At 55.9% G+C, this 19,984-nt stretch overlaps 2 protein-coding genes and 1 long non-coding RNA gene across 38 annotated transcripts in view; 2 read left to right on the top strand and 1 right to left on the bottom strand.

Annotated features, from left to right (window-relative positions):
* CCDC13 (coiled-coil domain containing 13) overlaps window positions 1-6,721 on the top strand; it is a 34,401-nt gene extending 27,680 nt beyond the window's left edge. For all 4 annotated transcript variants that reach the window (XM_086366184.1, XM_086366182.1, XM_086366185.1 and 1 more), the window contains 3 exons: window positions 1,949-2,103; window positions 4,078-4,192; window positions 4,760-6,721. In XM_086366184.1, the coding sequence (XP_086222310.1) occupies window positions 1,949-2,103; window positions 4,078-4,192; window positions 4,760-4,919 (430 nt within the window). In that variant the 3' untranslated portion in view covers window positions 4,920-6,721. The remainder of the gene's footprint in view (window positions 1-1,948; window positions 2,104-4,077; window positions 4,193-4,759) is intronic.
* The window catches only part of LOC147348100 (uncharacterized), a 43,470-nt gene extending 28,849 nt beyond the window's left edge, over window positions 1-14,621 (bottom strand). For 7 of the 15 annotated variants that reach the window (XR_015150991.1, XR_015150994.1, XR_015150992.1 and 4 more), the window contains exon 1: window positions 14,385-14,621. This is a non-coding gene — a long non-coding RNA (uncharacterized LOC147348100). Of the gene's footprint in view, window positions 1-10,079; window positions 10,209-10,344; window positions 10,516-14,384 lie in introns of those variants that run through there. The other 8 variants (XR_015151001.1, XR_015151004.1, XR_015151005.1 and 5 more) reach the window with 5 other exon arrangements.
* HHATL (hedgehog acyltransferase like) lies at window positions 10,138-19,848 on the top strand. Of its 19 annotated transcripts, none has more exons than XM_086366188.1 (12): window positions 10,138-10,193; window positions 11,950-12,068; window positions 12,488-12,555; window positions 13,092-13,205; window positions 13,462-13,656; window positions 14,005-14,214; window positions 14,453-14,624; window positions 15,156-15,300; window positions 15,422-15,457; window positions 18,691-18,892; window positions 19,289-19,430; window positions 19,619-19,848. In XM_086366188.1, exons 2-12 carry the CDS (start codon window positions 11,963-11,965, stop codon window positions 19,741-19,743), a joined length of 1,515 nt encoding a protein of 504 aa, XP_086222314.1. In that variant the 5' UTR covers window positions 10,138-10,193; window positions 11,950-11,962; the 3' UTR covers window positions 19,744-19,848. The 19 variants fall into 19 exon arrangements, with proteins under 19 accessions (XP_086222314.1, XP_086222333.1, XP_086222319.1 ...); XM_086366207.1 differs by having other exon boundaries at window positions 10,138-10,231; window positions 14,039-14,214; XM_086366193.1 differs by having other exon boundaries at window positions 10,138-10,231.
* Window positions 19,849-19,984: the final 136 nt, after the last annotated feature.

The raw sequence follows: 19,984 nt of genomic DNA, 5'->3' as shown, positions 1-19,984 counted from the left end.
GACCTTCTGGGAACTGAATTTTACATTTTATTTTCATGACTTTTTATTTGAATGGCTACATGTGGACACGAGGCTGCAGCCACTGTGTTGAGCAGCACAACTCCATCATATTCTACCATATCCCATGGTGTGAATATGTTACCTTTGGTCTTTCCCCTGTTGATGCACCTTTAGGTTGTTTTAGTCATTTGCTTTAGCAAATACAGTTTCAAGGAACATTCAAAGTAACAAGGAACATTGAAACTAACATTGTTAGTTTCAAGGAACTAACGCAACACTAACAGGTTGTGTTAGTAGCTGTATACTGTGTTGGCATACAGTTCTGTGTTGGTAGTTGTATTCTGTTCAAAATTGTTAGCATTCTGCTCCTTCTTGAAGGAAGGGAAGAAGAACACCGGGAAGGTGGGATGGTGGGAAGAACGCTTCCTCCATCACTGTTCTTACATCTCCAGGTTCCCACTCTGATTTGCATGGGTCTATGTGTGTATGTGATCCTTTGCTGGGGTGAAACCTCAAAGAGTCCTTTGGTATCACAAAAGTCTGAAATGCCACACGTCACCATAAGAAGGACCACAGCCTCAAACTCAGTGAGAAAATAATCAGATCCTTTGGTGAAATAACCAAATAACAAGGACTTGAAGGCCCATAAATTCATGACAAGTATATAGAAAATAATAAATAATCATAATAACAAACAGAAAGCAATCACTAACTCCAAGCAAAACAAGCAAATAAGAAAGAAAATGTCCAGAATTCTTCGGTAGTCTAGTGGTCGGGACTTGGAGCGCTTCCACTGCAGAGGGCCCCGGTTCAATCTGTGGTTGGGGAACTAAGATCCCACATGCTGTGTGACATGGCCAAAAAAAAAAAAGTAATCATGAGTATACTGCCTCTTGAGTGTCCTAATGTAACCCCCTGTGGTAGACAGGATTTTGTTCCCTGTGTCCTTCCATCCCCACTCTTGTGCCTGTGAATACTTTATGTTATATGGCAAAAGAGACTTTGCAGATGTAATAATCATCATGGACCCTGAAACAGGGAGATTATCCTGGATTACCCAATCTAATCACTTGAACCCTTAAAAGCAGAGAAATTTCTCCATCTGGGGTCAGTCAGAGAGGTGCTACAGAAAAAGTCAGAGACAGTATGAAAAGGGTACCCGGCTGGCTTTGCAGATGGAGAGGGCCCAGTAGTCTCTAAAAGTTGAAAGTCACCCAGCCAACAAACCAACAGGAAACAGGGATTTTAGTCCTTCAACTGGAACTGAAGCCTTCCAACAATGTGGACAAGCCTAGAAGCAGATTCTCTCCTAGAAACTCCAGGTAAGAGCCCAGTTCAGCCAACACCTTGATTTTGGCTTATAAAACCTGGAGCAGAGAAACCAACAGGACCTGCTAAACTTCTGACTTACAGAACCATGGGGTGATAAATCTGCATTGTTTTAAGCTAAGTCTGTGGTAATTTGTTACAGCAGCAATAGAAAACAAATACGCTACCTAACATTCATTCAGCCCCCAATAAGGGTAATATAACTACATTGGGAAGTGGTGAGGTGATTCTGTTTGGTGAGGAGAAAGTACCAAAATAAAACTAAAATCTCATGTTGCATAAGATATACTCATAAGATTATATTTAAGCCTTAAAAAATAGCAGCATAAGCATCTGTAGAAATATGGCAGTAGTGAAAGGAACAGCTAAAAGCGGTATAAGTGGTTGCTTCTAGAGAGCAGGAATTGGGAGTGAGTAGGGGTGGGAAGAGGCTGCATTTTTTTTTTTTCATTTTAAGGCTTAGAGAGAACTATATGGTTTTTAAACGCACATATCTATGTTACTGCAATAAAAATAAGGAAGAACGGAGCCTGTGTCCACTGGTGTAAGACGTGCCCAGCTCTCTGAGAGTCTGAGCAGGTGCCAGGGAGTATGGTGGCCCCTGTTCTCTCATCACCAGGGTGGAGGAGAGGAACAGCAAGCTTCTGGAGTCAGAGAGGAGGCTGCAGGAAGAGCGGCATCGCGCCGTGGTGCTGGAGCAGCACCTGGAGAAGATGCGCCTGGAGCCGGGCAGGATGTCAGCCTCTCAGAGAGCAGCCCCCAGGAGCAAAACAGGTAGGGCTGGGGGTGGGGCCGGCCCAGGGCCATGTGGGCTGACGGTGCTCTGGGGCTCCTGGTTCTGACTGGGGGCTGGGGGAGAGCACACACAGCAGCAGAGGCAGGCTGAGCTCCACCCTGGTGGAGGGGCTACTGCCTGGCTCTACCCTCTGTCCTGAGCCCCTTAGCTTCCAAGGGCAGGACCCTAAGGTTCCACAAGTCACTTCTGCTTTCATCCCATTGGCCAGATCCTAGTCACATGACCACACCAGCTGCAGAGGGCAGTTTAGGTGTCCTAAACTAAAAGTTCAGTTCTATGGCTCTAACACAGTGGTTCTTAAGGTACAGTCTCTGGACCGCAAGTGGCAGCATCTCGTGGGGGCAGTGGGGGTGCGAGATGCCAGAGCCAGAAGCCATTTCTGGGGAGGGAGAATCTTCAGTGAGGAGATGATGGGTCTGCCTCTCTCTGATAGCTCTATCCCAACCCCTCTGGGTTCTGGCGTGGACGGTTGTCCCCACTTCCCTGCCTCTCAACACCCCAGTACCCCTCCCCCAGCCAAGGACACTTAGATCTTTTCTCCCAGGGCAGGTGAGATCAGAACACTGTAGGATGTGCCAGAAGTAGGGCACGGAGAAGGAGTAAAGCCCTTTTCCCTCCAGCAGAGCCAAGACTCCATGGGCCTTCCAGGAGCTGCTGAGAGTACAGGCTGGGGAAGGAGTACAGGGCTTAGCTCTGCTGAGCTCTCAGAACAGGTTCCTCAGGGATACAGTGTCTCCAGACCTTGGACTTACCTCCTTGGCCGAGCCTCCAACTAGGGAGGGCTAAGCCACAGTAAGAAAAACTACTCTGGCACTGCCTGGACAAGGAAGGGGCAACTGCCTGGAGAGAAAGTGACCACGTGGCTTCTGTGCATGCTGCTTGTGACCTGGGAAATGCAGCACCCCTCTGGGGGGCACAGCACACCCCTGCACCTATACAATAGGAAGCCTGATTGTGAAATGAGGTCCCTTGTGGCAGTTCCATGCCAGTGGGGAAGAGAACCATAAACAAACCAGCAAAGGATGGTAGGTCAGATAGAGGCAGGTGCTGTGGCTCATAGAAGAGGAAGGGGACAGGAGGTACGGAGAGCAGCTGATTTCTGTGGAGCAGTCACCCTAACTGATGAGCTGACATCTGAGCAAAGACAGCAGAAGGGGGTGGGGATGTGGCATAGATACCAGCGGGAAGAACAAGTGCAAAGGCCCTGAGGTGGGTACATGGCTGGGGGCTTGGAGGCAGTGAGACTGGAGCATGGGGAGGGGAATATGAAGTGAGGTAGGGAAGTCATGAAGTGCTGAGGTGGTGGTTCCATCACACAGGCCTTGAGGGCCAGACGTGCATCCACTGTGGCCTCACAGAGCTCTGGAGGCAAGAACTATTCTCCTCATGAAACAGGTGAGGAGACCAGCTCAGAGAAGTTGACGGTTTACCTGGGGCCACACAGCAGGAGGTAAAAGCCAGGGCTGCTGATGTCAGGTGACTTACCCTGCACCAGGCCGCCCCTGAGGTCTTATTCAGCACAGAGGTTTTCTGATGCTGTGATAGTACTGGAGTTCCCCACTGGGTGGGCTCTGATTTCTTTTTCTGAGCACTCTTTGTCCCCTGGACTCAGCCACCCTGGATCCCCTATATGTATGGATAGAGCTGGAGGTGAGGGGCCCAATGGTAAGAGAGCATCAGGTCCGATGACCTAGACTCAGACCCAACCTGCAGGCCAGACCTCAGGCCCAGCTGACTTCCAGAAACTTGTAAAATGCAAATATGGAAACATTAACAAGAGGAGCCATCTCAGTACAAAGCAGGGCCTGGAGGGAGGCAGCCTATACCCTGAAGGAGGTATAATGTTTCACAAAGTGGAAAAGCAGGAAGTGGACAGTTCGGGGTTGGGCAGGGGGAAGTGCTAACACAGAGCCATGGCCGGATCACAAAAAGTAGCCACTGCTGCCCCACAGGTCTGCCTGCCTCTAACACCAGGCACCACCCGAGCGAAAGTGAGAGGAAGGACCCATCTTCCGCCCAGCTCTCCAGTGTGCCCATGGAATCCCAGATGGAGGAGCTGACCACCAGGTGCTCCCTGCCCCTTTTTCTGAAAAGGGTGATGTTGCATGGGTGGAGGTGCCCTGACAGGCAGAGGGATCACATCGCTCCCCTCGTGACTTCTATTTGCCCAGAAGGCTGGTCCCGCAGGGTCCTGGGTTCTAAGCCTGCCATTCAGTGGCCGGCCATCAGGGGGCAGAGAGACCCAACCATGACTAAAGATCTCATGGTCCCAAGAAAAGCTTTATCATGTGTGGGTTACTGAACCCACTTTGCTCATTCACTTAAACTTTTTAAGGTCAAATGCAGTGGTGGGAAAGGAAGAAAGGGGAACCTCTATAAATTAGTACTCATGCCTTGAGGCAGTCAACATTTTGGAGAACTACCAGACACTAGGCCCAGCAGCTGTGAGTGGGCCCAGAGAGGAATCCCAGATGGTATTATTCCCCGAGGGTCCCTGAGAGGAGGGGACTGGTCAGAGAGTACCCTGAGTGTGAAGAGCAGCTATGCCGGCAGCCCCAGGGCCCTTCGCAAACATGCACACGTGCTCACACGTGCCAGCTCAGTCATGCTGAGCCCTCTCTCTGTGTGGTCCAGGCTGGCCATCCAGGTGGAGGAGAATGAAATGCTGAAGGCTGCCCTAGGCAACGCCCTGCAGGGAAAGGAGGAGGACTTCCGAATGTACCATGAGACCCTGGACCAGGTGAAAGGGGTTTTCCTGCAGGCCCTGCGGCAGCAGAAAGCAGACAAGCACTAGGAGGGCAGCCCCGTCAGCCTGGCTGGACAGGGCAGCCTTAGGCCTTGAGAGGACGAGGCTCCATCTGAGGACTCCATCTGCTCCTGGAAGCCAACCTGAAACAGCCAGCTGGGCCCTTGCTCCCAGAAGAGGCGCTTCAAAGGTGACCAGAGCCAATATCCCATGGCAGGAGAGCAATATCCCCGGGCATGCTTAGCCACAGCAGGGAAGGAGACCGACACCCTGTCAGCATCAGCAAGAGCTCTGGGATGAGACGCCAGCTGTGGATGAACAGATGCAGTCCCTTGGGCAGGTGCTCACTGCCCCGTCCCCTGCAGGGGACCTTGCAGGCCCAAAGGGCTCCACACGTGCAGGAGCATGCAGAGGGCTCTGGGCTGGGAGCAGCCCCCAGCCACCCAGCCACACTCCATCCCCCTCACTAGAGCATCCTCACAGCCCTAGGCCAATCCTACACCATGGCCCCATCTTGGGCATTCCTCCCTCTGCAGACTCGGGGGGCACTATGGTCCTAGCCATCTTGCCAACCCACACCTTAGGGCTCTTCCTTAGATTCAGACTCTTAGGTTTGTAATAATAATGATTATTTTCACGATCATTGCAGATCCCAGTGAGTGGGCATCTACTGTGTAAACCTGACCCCCATCAAGATCTCCAATAACCCAGGTGGTTGTCACCCTATTCTACAGATGGAGAAACTGAGGCTCATGGAAAGACACAGAACTAATATTTAACCCTGGCCTGTAGGCCTCCAAAAGCCGGGGCCTCCAGTTGAGCAGATTACCCAGGGTGGGCATGCTACTCACTACTGGGCAGCTCTGCCCCCCACCAGCTATTCCAAGAGGCACCTCTTTTTGCCAGTGGGCACTGGCGGCAGAGGGCAGAGGCAAGGCCAGCAAGAGGATTTTGAGGCAGTGGGTCCAGGCAAAGGAAGAGTGTACCTCCCTCCCCACGGCACAGGGCTGAGCTGGGAGGGCTGCTGCAGGAGAGCTCCAGGCCCCTCGGTGACAACCACAGGGTCACCCCCTCCACTACTGTCATGGGGAGGGGTGGCTCCATGGAGGGTAGCCACATCTCTGCTCACATGGGCCTACACAAAGACACAGACACACACAAATCCCGAGACTTGGGAGCATGAATCATATGTATACACATGTGCCAAAAGACGGTGCTGACTCCACGCTCACGGGTCCTGCCTGGCCCTTTCCCTTCAAGTAGCATCAGAGAAAAACTTCCTGCCCAGGAAACCTGAGGGGCCCTTCATCCTGATTGCCTTCACTACACTTGCTGAGGTCTCTAGACCTGTCACCCCATCCAGGGTCGGCTCCAAGTAGGGGGCCAGCATGGACTCCCTCCTCAGCCCCATCCCTGAAGAAGAGCTCCAACAGGCAGGGTCCAGGAAGCTGTGGATGACTTTCCCTGAGGAGGGGGTTTTCACAGTATGTACGCCGCCTATGTGAGTCACTGCACAAGTAACACAAGTGACTGGTCTTCTCTAGCAGGAAGGTACTGCTGCTGCTGCTGCTAAGTCGCTTCGGTCGTGTCTGACTCTGTGCGACCCCACAGACGGCAGCCCACCAGGCTCCCCCATCCCTGGGATTCTCCAGGCAAGAACACTGGAGTGGGTTGCCATTTTATCTACCTCTAAACACACACACATACACGGAGGGGCCAGCTTAGAGGTCTGCTCCACTCCCCCAGCAGAATCCCTCTTCAGGACTCACTGAATTAAAAGGTGCCAAGTGCTGGCACAGTGGATGGCACACAGTAAGCACTCAATAAATCTCAGCCCTCAGTATCTCCTCTATTAGTTCCACAAATACTTGTCGAGCAGCTCCACTGCCCCAGGTAAGGGGGCGCCGGGCAAGGTAGACTCGGCCCCTGAGATCCTAGAAGCCCCAGACCAGCTGGGGAGACAGATTCCCAGGCCACCATGTACCCAGCCAGCTGGCCATCAAGTAGTCACTGCATGCCAACAGCATGCCAGCCTGTCCAGGCCTGTTAGGGACCCAGAGGTGAGCCTGACTTGCTGCTGCTTTTAGAGAGCTGCTGGTCTGGTCAAAGAGGTGTGGGAAATGGAGGGCCCTGATGGGGCAGGAAGAGGTGGGGTGGGATTGGGGGAGACAGAGACAGAAAACTGCACCTCAGAGCCTCCCACCATCCCTCTGGCTTCCAGGCTCATTGGCCAGGTCTGAATGGGGCGGGGGCCATCCTTCTACTCTCCCTGAGGTATGGATGGGAGAGGGTGGAAGGGGAAGGCCCAGGAGAAGAAAGTGTTGTCAAAAGGGACAAGGACGGGGCCCTGAAGGATCTAACCCAGGTGGGCCGGGTGGGGAGTGGGACAACCTAGTCTGTCCAGGTGAGTGCCCTTGGCCCCTCCTGAGCAGCAGTACCTGTCCCTGAGGAGGACCTCCCCCGCCCTCAGGCAGGTGGGTAGCCGGTGGGCTGGACTTTTCTCCCGATGGGAATACTGAAGTCCCTGCCCAGAGCCACACGGTGATGGGAATAGGAGACAGGTGCCCGGAGAGTGCAACAAACAAAGAGGCCAAGGATGGAGAGGCCTCACGTGAGGACTGTCCTTGGCCGCACCGTGGGCTGTGGGCCTGGGTGCTCAGGTTCCAACACTGACAGGTGAGACCTGGCTGAGTCATGGGTGGGGCTTGGCCACTGTCCCTGTGGGGGCCTCTGGGGCACCAGAGCTGAGCTGAATAAGGTTGCATCTGGCTCAGGCTGATTCAAGCCCCAGACACATCCCACTGTCCCTGGCCCTCCGGAGGACTCCTCTGGGCCCCCATACCCCATACAAAGAAGCGTTTGCCCACCTGCTCCATCTTCACAGGCAGTGCCTGCACATACATCCTATCTCCTACAGTCCCTGAGCCTTACACACACACACACACTTTACCCAAATTTTTACTATGAGCAGCAACCAGAAACAAATAAAAAGGACTCTGACACTTGAGAGAGTTGGCCCCCTGCCCATCTTTCCCAGTGGCCCCTGCTGATTCTAGGCCAATCACTTCCTGCCCCTCGTTTTGTGGGTGCCAGGCACCCTCCCCTTGGCACCCCTCATGCAGGGAGGAGCTGGCCTCAGGCTGTCTAACCTGAGGTCCAAGAGGCCTCCCTAGCCCTCCACCCACCTGCCGTCCACCCCATCAAGCTGCTGACAGACTCCACCATGTGGGGCTCGCCTGGTGGACCTGCTGTGTGTGAGTGCTGCCTGTCCGGGCCTCTGGAGTGAGCAAGAGGTCTCCATCTCTCTTAACAGCTTCTCTCTATGAGCAGTCCAGTGAGCCAGCCCTGGCCATGGAGGGAGTTGTCGAATCCCCCCAGGAATCCAGTGAGGTCAGGCCTGGCAGGGTGCCCATTTACAGAGGAGCACCTGAGGCTCAGAGAAGTAGATCGCCAGCAAGGCGGAGCTCAGGCTCAAGTCGGGCAGGCTGCACCTGGCTTCTGAATGGTGAAGCCAGACCACCCCATCTGCTTCCCAGAGTCGTTCTCTTTGAGCCTCACAAGGGCACCAGCTGGATGGCTGGCCCAGGCTTGTCTCAGCCAGCACGGGTGTGGGTGTGCTGGCTTCCTGCTCCTGCAGGGCACCCAGCTCCAGAAGCTTATGCAGTTGACCCAACAGCTGATTCTAACCTCCTCGTACGTCAGTTTCCTTTTCTGTCAACTAGGAAAGATGGTAACCACCCCTTCCCTAGGGATTGTGGTGACATTAAAAAGAGTTAATCCTTGTACTGTCTTACAACCATGCCTGGCTACTGTGATTAACTCGTTTCTCCTCTAACCATCACTGCCTCTGCCTCAGGACTCTGCTCAGGTGTCCCACGTCCTCCAGGAAGCCCGCCCTAGTCTGGCTTAGGCAGCCTTGCCTGATGCTGGCCTCCTCTAGCATTTGTGATCCATGACTGGAGCCACTACCCAGCCCCTTACAGGGCAGGAATCACCACTCATGCTTCTCCCAGCCAGGGACCAGGCATGCCAGGCTCCGTGTCACTCTGGGGAGTGCGTGCTGGGAGGGAGCTTGTTGCCTTAAGGTATATGGAAAGGTAGGGGACTCTCCCGCCCAGGCCTTGCTCAGGCCCTGGAAGTGCCCCTGCTGGGGGTAGAGGGAGGAGAGCACCCCTTCCTCCTCTAGTCTCAGCTGAGCCTATGACTGGGGTTGGGGATCGGCATGGGCCCCAGGACCTATCCTTGACAGATTACCATCACACAGCTCCTTCTGCCCCCAGACTCTGCCCCCCTGGCACATGCACAAACAGACCCTCACAGACTGAGATCCTCGCCCCAAAGGATCCCAGAGTGGCTGGATCACTGGGTGGCACTGGCCTTAAGGAGGCTGTGAGGGGCCCTGGCACACTACCCAGCAGGGAACTCTGGGGTCTGGCATCCACCCACGTATCCATCCGACCCACTGAGCTCTGGAGCTGGGGTGGAGTGGCCCTCAGGATATCCCTCTGTATCACGTTGGCTGGTTTGAGGCCTTGGCTACCCCTTCCCAGAATGAGAGTCCTGTCTCCCCCAGAGGAGTCCCAGTTGGTTGGGAGCACTGCTGGGTGCCTACACTCGAGGACCCACTCAAGTGACCCTGCTAGCAGCCCTCCACCTGGCAGCTCCCTGTGGGACAGGGTCGGGGTATGGGGTTCACATCGCTCTTGTCAGTTCCAGTTCCACTCCCCCCCTGCACTGATGCCTGGCCAGGCAGGACTCTACATGCTAAAATGGACCAGCGCAGGGAGCTAGGTGTGGGTGCCCTGAGAATTCACACGTAAAGGTGTGTGCCGAAATTCATGGAGCTGATCATCAGAGTGTGTGCATGGTGTGAGTGTGGCAAGGCAGGGCAGAGCTCACAAGCCTGACGAGGTCAGCAGGGGCACCTGGAAGGCTTCCTGGAAGAGGGGAGTCCTGGCGAGCAGTGAGAGGGAGACACAGGCTCTATGGACCAGGGAAGGCAGGTTGAAGAGAGGTCCAGGTGTCCTGGCGAGAGCCGATGCCAGTGGCCACCCCTTCTGCGCTTCCCCCCACCATCCTCCCTGCAGCTCCCTGTGGCCAGCAGCTCTGCAGCACTCGGCTCTGCTCCACTTTGCTCAGCTCCGCTCCAGGAAGGCCACCTCCTCCCTGCCCTCCTCCTTCCCCCCTCCTCCCGCTGTCACCACTCACCGATCACAGCCTCGAGGGGGTGGGGACCCCAGGGCTGGACACACCCCACCGTGGCCCCAGAGCCCAGCTGATCGGACGGTCGCACGGTCGGACGCAGGACCCCGGAGCCCTGAGGTGGGCAGTGTGCCAGGGTCCCTCACAGCTGCCTCAAGGTCAGTGCCAGCTAGGGATGCAGCCACCACAGGGTTCTTGAGACCCAAGGAACCCACCCCAGGTTCCTCATCCCAAACCTCAGGCTCCAAAGCCAGCTTTACTCCAGGTGTACCTGAGGCGGGCAGGTCAGTGGGCAGGGGGTACTCCTTTGTCCACAGGCGGGCCCAGGTCCGGGGGTCTATCCAGAGAGGTCCCAAGCTGGGGGCCAGCACTGGCCATGCTCACACAGGCCTCACTGGGGACACCCGGCACCGGCCATGGGGAGCTAAAATTGGAAAGTGGCGAGTGGGAGGCAGCTGACAAAGCTATTTCGCAGGCTCTTCACCGTGCTCCGGTTTCAAGCTTCTGCTCCATTAATCCGATCCTCAGGGCCTCCCTGCCCCCACCCGGCCCATGAGAAGGTGCCTCAGCCCTCAGGCCGGCAGTGGAGAAGTCAGGTCGGGCAGCCCCCCGGTAGTGGCAGGGGCAGCGGACTGGCTTCTTCAATGAGAGACTCCAGGGGCCTCACTGAGAACACTCAATCCTGTCCCTAGTCCACTGTGTGACCTTGACAGGTCCCTGCCCTTCTCTGGTCCATAACGCCTCCATCACTGCAACAGGGAGAATGCTGACTTTAGCGGCCCAGAGGAGCTGGTTTCAGAAACAGTGAGGGAGGTTTGGGGGAGGATCTGGGGCAGGACAGGGCTCTGCCAGCCACCTCTTGCTCAGCCCAGACCGAAAGGATGCCTAGACACGTTCCTCCCTTTAATTTGGGCCCATGGGGCCCCTGGGAAGGCCCTAGTTTAGGTTGGAGCAGAATACAGAGGGCACAGGTTCTAACTGAGGTCCCAGAGATGACCCAGGACTCCTGGGGATGAGCTAGGCCCTGGCAGGAGGGAGTGGCCAGGCTCACCCTGAGCCCAACACTGGTCAGCACCTTGGGCAGTGGCCAGCAAACTCCCTGGTGTCTGCCTGGCCCAGCCTAGCCCCACACCCACTACTCCAGGGCACCTCTTCAAATAGCACTCCTCCAGCCAGCTTCCAGGGCCTGAATACAGAGCACTGAGAGAGTGGGCTGGTGTGGCCACGGACACAGGCAGGAACCAGGGACGTGGCAGGCTGGGGCTCAGGGGCTGGGTGGGGTAATGGCGGTCGGTGAGAAGCTAGAGGCTGAATGAGAGGGATGGGGGCTTGGTGCTAGGGCAGGACCTGCGAAGGCCCTGGGAAGTAAAGGCAGCTCAGGAGCAGGTGGGGATCACAGAAGGGTGCCCTGAGGGGGTGGGGTTTTGTCAGAAACTGTGGGAGATTTACTGAGGGGGAGTGGGGATCCTGAGGGCCAGAAATACAACTGAGGTGATGCAGAGGGAATTTCTCCACGTGAAAGTCATCTGAGACCTTGGAGGAGCAGTTTGAGCAGAGGGTGGGGACCGGTCCAGCTGAAAGGTATGGCGGAGTGAATGAAGGTGAAGAAGGCAGGCTGAGGGTGAAGAGAATGCTTTCATGAGCCTTCAGTGGGAAGGGCGGGAGCTAGAGCGGCAGCTAGGATGGGGCACCAGATGGTAGGGGGCCTGGGAGGAGTGGGAGATAGGTGGGGGGGAAGGATGGTATGAGGTCCCCAAGGGGCAGGAAAGGCAGTTTCTCTTCAGAGTGGGGTCCCTACCACCTCAGCGAGGGACCAAGAACTGCGCTAGGCAGGGCTGGGGGGCTTCGGGGCCCTCACTCGATCTTTCTCCCTCAGCTCCATCCAGGCTATGGGCATCAAGACAGCGTTGCCTGCGGCAGAGCTGGGCCTGTACTCCCTGGTGCTGAGTGGGGCCCTAGCGTATGCTGGCCGGGGGCTCTTTGAGGCTTCACAAGGTAACAGCTGAGCCCAGGGGCAGAGGGGTGGGACCCTTCTTCCCCGGGGTTCTCAGCAAGTTTCTCTGCCCAGCAAGGTCAGAAACTTAAGAGGCCCCAGACTCAAGGGTAGTCCCTAGGCCCTGAGCAGGGAAGGGGTGGGGGGGGTGTTGAGCCAAATGCAATCACAGGGAGATTCAAATGCGGAAGAATCAACAGAGACCTGGACAGAGCCAGAGCCAGAGCGACAGAAACAGAGAGGCTCAGACACTCAGGAATACAGAGACCAGGCCCCAGACACACAGCGAGACCTAGAGAGAATCAAAGGCAGAGAGAGACCCAGACCCTCTCGCCTCTTCCCAGGGTGGCATCAGCCTTGCAATAGAAGCAGGTATGGGTGTGAAGGGGTCCCTCCCCATGAGGCCACATTCTGTTCTCAGATGGGGCCCACAGGAAGGCCTTCCGGGAGTCTGTGCGACCCGGCTGGGAGTACATTGGTCGGAAGATGGTAGGTTCCCCACACCTCGGGGTACCTGACCGGGGTCCCTGATCCCTGGCACAACTTTCCTGTCCCAAACCTTCTTTGACTGTCCCCTGTTCCCAGTGGTCCCAGATAACAAGAGGGCTCTCAGTGGGGAGGGTCCCTGGCTTGAATTTTAGCAGCCTCAAATCCTCCAGTGGCCCCTCCTCTGTCCTCCTGGGGTCACGTCAAGTCTGCCCAGACCCTGCTCATTTAAGAAACAACTTGAGGCATGCTTCAGCAGGGCCTCCAGCACCATCCTCCCCAGAACACTGCAATAATGGCAGAATGTCAGGCAAGGTGCTGGGCAGAGGGGAAGCTCCGAGGAGCAGAGCAGCCCATATGGGGCCCCTCATTCTTCTCAACCTATCTTCCTGGTACTTGCCACAAGAGGGGAAGGTAGGGACCTTTTGCCACTGCTCTCCACTAATGTATAAGAAGACTCTGGGGGCGGGGAAGGTGCTGGGACCCTGACCAGCCCACTCTACCCCAACCCCACCTTAACCTGCTGGGACCTGCCCCAGGATGTGGCTGACTTCGAATGGGTTATGTGGTTCACCTCCTTCCGCAATGTCATCATCTTCGCTCTCTCCGGACACGTGCTATTTGCTAAACTCTGCACAATGGTTGCCCCCCAGGTGAGCTGGATCTGAGCCACCCCAGCCTCCCCCTCCCTTTCCCCTAGTAAGGGTTGTGGGAAGGCCATCCTGGGGTCCCACTTCCATTTACTTGAAAAGGTAACTGAAGCCTTCTCCAATGGCAACCCACTCCTTCTTGCCTGGAGAATTCCACGGACAGAGGAGCCTGGCGGGCTATACAGTCCATGGGGTGGCAAAGAGTCAGACACAAATGAAGCAACTAACACTTTCACTTTCACACTTTCCCTGTCCACAGCTCCGCTCCTGGATGTACGCTGTGTATGGGGCCCTGGCCGTGGTGGGCACCATGGGCCCTTGGTACCTGCTGCTGCTCCTTGGCCACTGTGTGGGCCTCTATGTTGTCTCACTCTTTGGCCAGCCCTGGCTCTGTCTTGGCGTCGGTCTGGCCAGCCTTGCCTCTTTCAAGCTGGACCCCCTCATTTCCTGGCAGGTGTGTGCTGGGGCAGGGCAGGAGTGGAGGGTGCAGGGACAGGACCCCAAACATCTTACTCCATCCAAACCCTTGGCCTCCAGAGTCTCCCCAAGCATTTCCTTCACTTTCCCAGCTGTCGTCAACCCTTTGATTACAGAGCATGCCTGGCCCATGAGGCAGTCACCTCCACCTCAGCAAAAATGTCCAGCTCTACCCCAGCACTTAACTAGCACTGGGCGGCCAGTGCTGACTGACGCCAGCAGAGGGAGAGGGCAGGACCAGGCTGGGCCCCTGCTGGAAGCGGGATGGGCTTCCCAGAGGCAAGGGGCACCCTGGTGAGCCGGTGGCCTGTTCTCTCCCATCCAGAGCGGGTTTGTAACAGGGACTTTTGATCTTCAAGAGGTGCTGTTTCACGGGGGCTGCGGTTTCACGGTGCTGCGTTGCACCAGTTTTGCGCTGGAGAGCTGCGCCCACCCTGACCGCCGCTACTCCCTAGCCGACCTGCTCAAGTACAATTTCTACCTGCCCTTCTTCTTCTTCGGACCCATCATGACCTTTGATCGCTTCCACTCTCAGGTGAGGAGACAGACACACTGTGGGCTCCCAAGACAGGACTGGGCCCCTTCCCCCCACCATGACTGGCAGTGAACCCCTCGCAGGAGCCAGAGGGGCTGGTCTCCACACTCGGGGCAGCCGGGATGAAGCGGCGTCTCCCCTCATCTTCAGGTCCCCACACAGTGACTCACCATTCAGACAGGGCTCCTCCCGCAGGCAGGGCCGGCCTCCCCGCTCAGACACTTGGGCGTCCCCTCAGGTGAGCCAGGTGGAGCCGGTGCGGCCAGAGGGCGAGCTGTGGCGTATCCGGGCCCAAGCAGGACTCAGCGTGGTAGCCATCTTGGCCGTGGACGTCTTCTTCCACTTCTTCTACATCCTCACCATCCCCAGTGACCTCAAGTTCGTCAACCGTCTCCCGGACAGCGCCCTCGGTGGGTGCGCGCCGGGCCCAGCACAGGGACGGGGGCTGGGCAGCCACCTCAGAACTGACCTCTGTGCCCCCACAGCGGCGGAGTCACAGCCATGGCAGCGTCTATGGAAGGGTGGGGGAGCGGGGCTTTGCTCTTTGAAATGCGTGGGACTTGGAGGTAGGCTTGCCTTGTGAGGCCCGGAGGGGTATCCTACAGAGGGCGCCCCACTCCACTTGGGGCTTAGGGATGATTTCCACAGCCCGACAGCATCTCCCCAGGGCCAGCCCCGCCCTCGGAAGTGGGGCGGGACCTCCGCGGAGGCGAGCGGGGCCTCCGTGGGGGCGGGACCTCGTGGGGGCGGGACCTCCGTGGGGGCGGGACCTCTATGGGGGCGGTCCGGGCGCAAGGACCGCCCCAGGAGCTGGTAATTTTCCGTAGGGAAGGGCTGGGCTCAGTTACCACGCTGGATTTGGGAAGGCCCGGGGCAGGGTAGGGGGCGGGAGGAGATGCCAATGTGACGGCCCCCAGGCAGTAACGACCCTCTGTCCGCAGCTGGCCTAGCCTACTCAAACCTGGTGTACGACTGGGTGAAGGCAGCTGTCCTCTTCGGAGTCGTCAACACCGTTGCGCGCCTCGACCATCTGGACCCGCCCCAGCCTCCCAAGTGCATCACAGCGCTCTATGTCTTCGCAGAGACGTGAGTGCGAGGTCCAGGGACACGCCCCCGGTATCCCCACCTTCCCTTAGCCTCTTCCCCCATGCTCCAGAGCTGGGTGCCTGGCCGATTTAAACCCGTCTGCTCTCCTCTCCTCCCACAGACACTTTGACCGTGGCATCAATGACTGGCTTTGCAAGTGAGTTGGGGTGGGGTGGGGTGGCGGGATGTCACAGCCATCCCCCAAGTATCTGAGCAGGGCAGTGTCCGGATGGGTCCACGATTTCAAAGGTCACCCCCTGGGCCAGAGGAAGCAAGGCGGGAGTGAGGAGGTCATGGTAGAGGTTTAAGTGAAAGATGAGGATTTGGACGTGGGTAGGGGCCCTGGAGGAGAAGGAACTGGCAACCCACTCCAGTGTTCTTGCCTGGAGAATCCCAGGGACGGGGAGCCTGGTGGGCTGCCGTCTATGGGGGTCGCACAGAGTCGGACACGACTGAAGTGACTTAGCAGCAGCAGCAGCAGCAGGGGCCCTGGAGGTGAGAGAATGGTGGAGGGGAGACACACAGCAGGCAGCCAGGACAGGGCCTGGCCCTGGATTGAGGGCATCAGGAAGGAGCGGGCGATAACTCCCAGGAAGTCATGTGCTAAGAAGGACTCTAGTTGAAGGGAGAAGGCGGAGCTGGCAGAAGGGCCTAAAAGGAGTGTCAGAGGAGCAGGAGAAAAGTCAGGATCATGGGACACCCTGGAAGCTAAGGGAAGCCCATCCTGGCATGGTGGGGGCAAGCAGGTTGGATGCTGCTGAAGCTAGAGACTGAGCATGAGTGTTGGTTGCCTGCAGGTTTTCAGCGTTTCCCCGGAGACACAGGGGCAGGGGAGGAGAGGGAAAGTTGGGGGGTGGGCACTGAGGAACTGCAGGGAAGTCCCGATGTGGACAACCCCTGGAAGAAGTGTGGCACTGAAGGGGGACACACAGGAATGGCTGAAGGGAGAAGTAGGTGTTTTATAGACAAGAAATGATGAGGCATACTTGGGTGCTGAGGGGAATTATTCAGTAGAGGGAAAGAAGTTGACAATGTAGGATAGAGGGGTGATTGATGGAGGGTGGTCCCTGAGAAAGGAAGAGGCAATGGAACCAGTGCCAGGCAGAGGTCTGGCTTCAGGACAGGGAGGAGGAAGAAAAGCCAGTGTGGATGCCGAAGAATGGTGGGTGAGTGTGGCAAGATGAGGGATTCTTCCTGAAGCCTTTGGTTCTCTCTGTGAAATAAAAGGCAAGGTCATCAGCTGAGAGCTGTTTGGGGATGGAGGGAGGCAGCATCTATGTGCCTCCCTTGCTTAGATCACCATACACCCACTCATACCTGCAGGAGAGATGAAGGTGGAGTAGCCACTGCAGAGCCTGGGAGAAGAAGCTGACGAGAGAAGCTTTGACATTGATGGCGCAGATAGTGTGGGAGGCGGTGGATTTATGGATTCTAATATGCCAAGGTGTGGCATTCTTCTCATTAGGGTTTAGTTTCTAGGGTGCAGGTGAGGAGGAAGTGGGTGATTTGGGCTTTCCCAGATGGGTGAGAAGGAAGAAGTAAGGGAGAAGGGTGTTTTAGGTTGTGATGATGACTTATTGAATATAAGCCTGTTAAGAAGGGTGGTAAAAATAGAAGGGCATCAGGAGATGAGGACTGTAGGGGGAGTCAATGAGATTGAAGAAGTGGAGCTAGGGAGTCAGATCAGGTGGGGCTGGGTGAAGGATGGGAATCAGGAAGAAGTAAAAGAAGTGGTGAAAAAGTTGGGGTGTGGCCATGGGAGTGGATGACTGGAGTGGAGTGGAGAAGAAGTCACTGGAAATGAGGAGGTCAAGTAACAGAGACACTGGCTATGCAACAGGTCTTCAACCAAATTTATTTAACAAATATTTATTGAGTATCTATCTACTGTGTGCCAGGCACTCACTGTTCTAGTTTCTGGGGATACAGTAGTGAACATGGCAAAGACCCTGAACTCATGGAACTTAGAGTCTAGTGGGGAGAAACAGACCATAAACAGGTAAAAAAAGATAGAGAGAGAGAAATAATTTTAGAGAGTGGTAAGTGTTATGAAGAAAGTAAAAGAACGTAATGGGATAGAATCTTCTTTAGTTGGGGTTCAGGCATGCCTCTGTGAGATGAACTGAGACTTGAATGATAGGCAATTTGGAAGACAGATTTCCAGGCAGAGAGAAAAATAGGTACAAAGCCTTCAAGACAGGAACCAGCTGTGTGTCTCTGAGTGTCAGAAAGACTGGTAAGGGAAAGCACAGTGAATGAGGCAGAGAATGGTGGGTGATGAGGTCAGGGAGGGAGGCAGAAACCAGACAACGTGGGATCTTCTAGCCGTAGGAAGGTGGTTGAGTTTTAATGAGGAACTATGAGGGAGGGTATAATTGTGGAAGTGAGGTAATCTGGGTTACACTCTTAAAAGATGCCTTGACAGGGAAGCCTAGAATGCTGAAGTTCATGGGGTCACAGAGTCGGACGTGACTGAGCAACTATGACAACAAAAGCTGCTGTGTGGACGATGGACAGTAGAGGGCAGAGGCAGAAGCAGGGAGGCAACTTGCTGCTGCTAAGTCGCTTCAGTCGTGTCTGACTCAGTGCAACCCCATAGACGGCAGCCCACCAGGCTCCCCCGTCCCTGGGATTCTCCAGGCAAGAACACTGGAGTGGGCTGCCATTTCCTTCTCCAATGCATGAAAGTGAAAAGTGAAAGTGAAGTCACTCAGTCGTGTCCGACTCGTAGCGACCCCATGGACTGCAGCCTACCAGGCTCCTCCGTCCGTGGGATTTCCAGGCAAGAGTACTGGAGTGAGGTGCCATCATCTTCTCCGGGGAGACAACTTAGGTCCTTGCAATAATCTGTGTAAAAGGAGATGACCTCCTGGACTCGAGTGGTGTTACTGGAGGCATGAGCAGTGCTCAGGACTGAGAGGAGGCTGTGTAATTTGCTCACTTGGATGTGAGCAGAGAGGGGAATTGAGAATCCAAGATGGGACCAAGAGTTCTGGCAGCAACCGAATGGATGGTGGCTGAGATGGGAATGAAGCAGGTTTGGGCAGGGATGAGGGAGTCAGTCATTCATATGAGGTGTCTGGTAACAGTTGGATTTATGAGTCAGGAGATACATTTGAGGCTCATCAGAATAGAGACGGCATTCAGAGCCTTGGCTGTGGATGAGGTCACTTGAAGAAGGAAGGTAGCTGGAGAGGACGGGAAGTTCAAGGCTGAGCCCTCCATATTTTGAAGTTGGATAGAAGCAGAGCAGCCACCTGAGGCTCAGGATATTGAATATGCCCCGGATGATAGTGTTGAGGAAGCTGCCCCCCTTTGTGTATCCTTTGCCCACCTCCCACCTGCCTTTTCTCACACTCCCACCGGTCCCTTTTTCCACTTTTCCTGCAGGTATGTGTATAACTACATTGGTGGGGAGCACTCTGCGGTGATCCCAGAGCTGGGGGCCACCATAGCCACATTTGCCATCACCACTCTGTGGCTTGGGCCTTGTGATGTTGTCTACCTGTGGTCATGCCTTAACTGCTTTGGCCTCAATTTTGAGCTCTGGGTACAGAAGCTGGCAGAGTTGGAGCCCCTATCTCAAATTGAGGTGAGCAGAGAAGGTCTGGGGCTGGGGTTGGCTGGGGCCCTGGAGTGGGTGGCACTGCTGACCTCTGGAGTCTTCCAGCCACACTTGACTCTCAGTCCAGAACTTTCTCACCACCACCCTCCTGGTCATCAGGGCTATGACTCCTCCTGTGGGTGTCTGGCCCTCCCTTACCTTCTGCAGGGTGGGGCCCCTGGCCCTCACTGTGTTGATCAGGCTGCGTCCTCTCTCCAGGGTGCAGTTTCCCATGTTTAACAGAGGGAGAGCTGACGTGTGAGTCTCAGAGACACGGGCATATCCTAGGATCCTGTGGCCATGTGGGCAAGGCCTCTGACTCATTGTATCCTCTTTTCCCCTGGGCCTGTTGCCTCACTGCCAATGTTTTCCTGGACCAAGCAGACCTCTCTGTCAGAGCAGATGTCCCGCAGGGTCCGAGCTGTCTTTGGGGCCATGAACTTTTGGGCCATCATCATGTACAACCTTGTAAGCCTGAACAGCCCTGAGTTCACAGATCTGGTCGCCCAGCGCCTGCTGCTCTCAGGTGAGGGACAGTGGATACAGAATGTGCCCTGCATCCACTTCGAGAATCGTGACCTCCTGAAATGTCCCCACCCCACCGTAATTCCTCAAGGACCCAACAGGGAGGGGACCATCAAGTGGGAAGAGAAGAGTCATGGTGGGGGGGAGGGAGGCTCTGTTCCTAGGACCCATAACCTGTTCCCCACCCAGGGTTCCCCCAGACCACGCTGGCCATCCTGTTTGTCACCTACTGTGGTGTCCAACTGGTGAAGGAGCGAGAGCGAACCCTGGCTCTGGAGGAGGAACAGAAGCAGGACAAAGAGAAGCTGGAGTAGGGGCGGAGGGGAAGAGGGGTGGGTTCTGCTCAGCTCTTCCTGGGCCCTGGCCCAGGCCAGGCCAGATGGGGCCTGACTGATAGAATAAAAGACTTTTCTACCGTGGTTCAGCCATTCCCTTCCCCTTCCTCCCGTGGTCTCCCGGCTCCCTGTCCACGCCAGATTAGGAGCTAGAGGTCCAGGGAGGGGGCTCAAACTCTCGGCGCACACAGAGCATGTAGGAGACACACATGGACGGCCA

Source organism: Bos grunniens, chromosome 22, assembly GCF_055505025.1.
Source record: "Bos grunniens cultivar Pamir isolate PY7600 chromosome 22, Bosgru_T2T1.0, whole genome shotgun sequence".
Taxonomy (NCBI): domain Eukaryota; kingdom Metazoa; phylum Chordata; class Mammalia; order Artiodactyla; family Bovidae; genus Bos; species Bos grunniens.
Note: the sequence above shows the minus strand (reverse complement) of the source record. Positions and strands in the feature narration are given on the sequence as shown.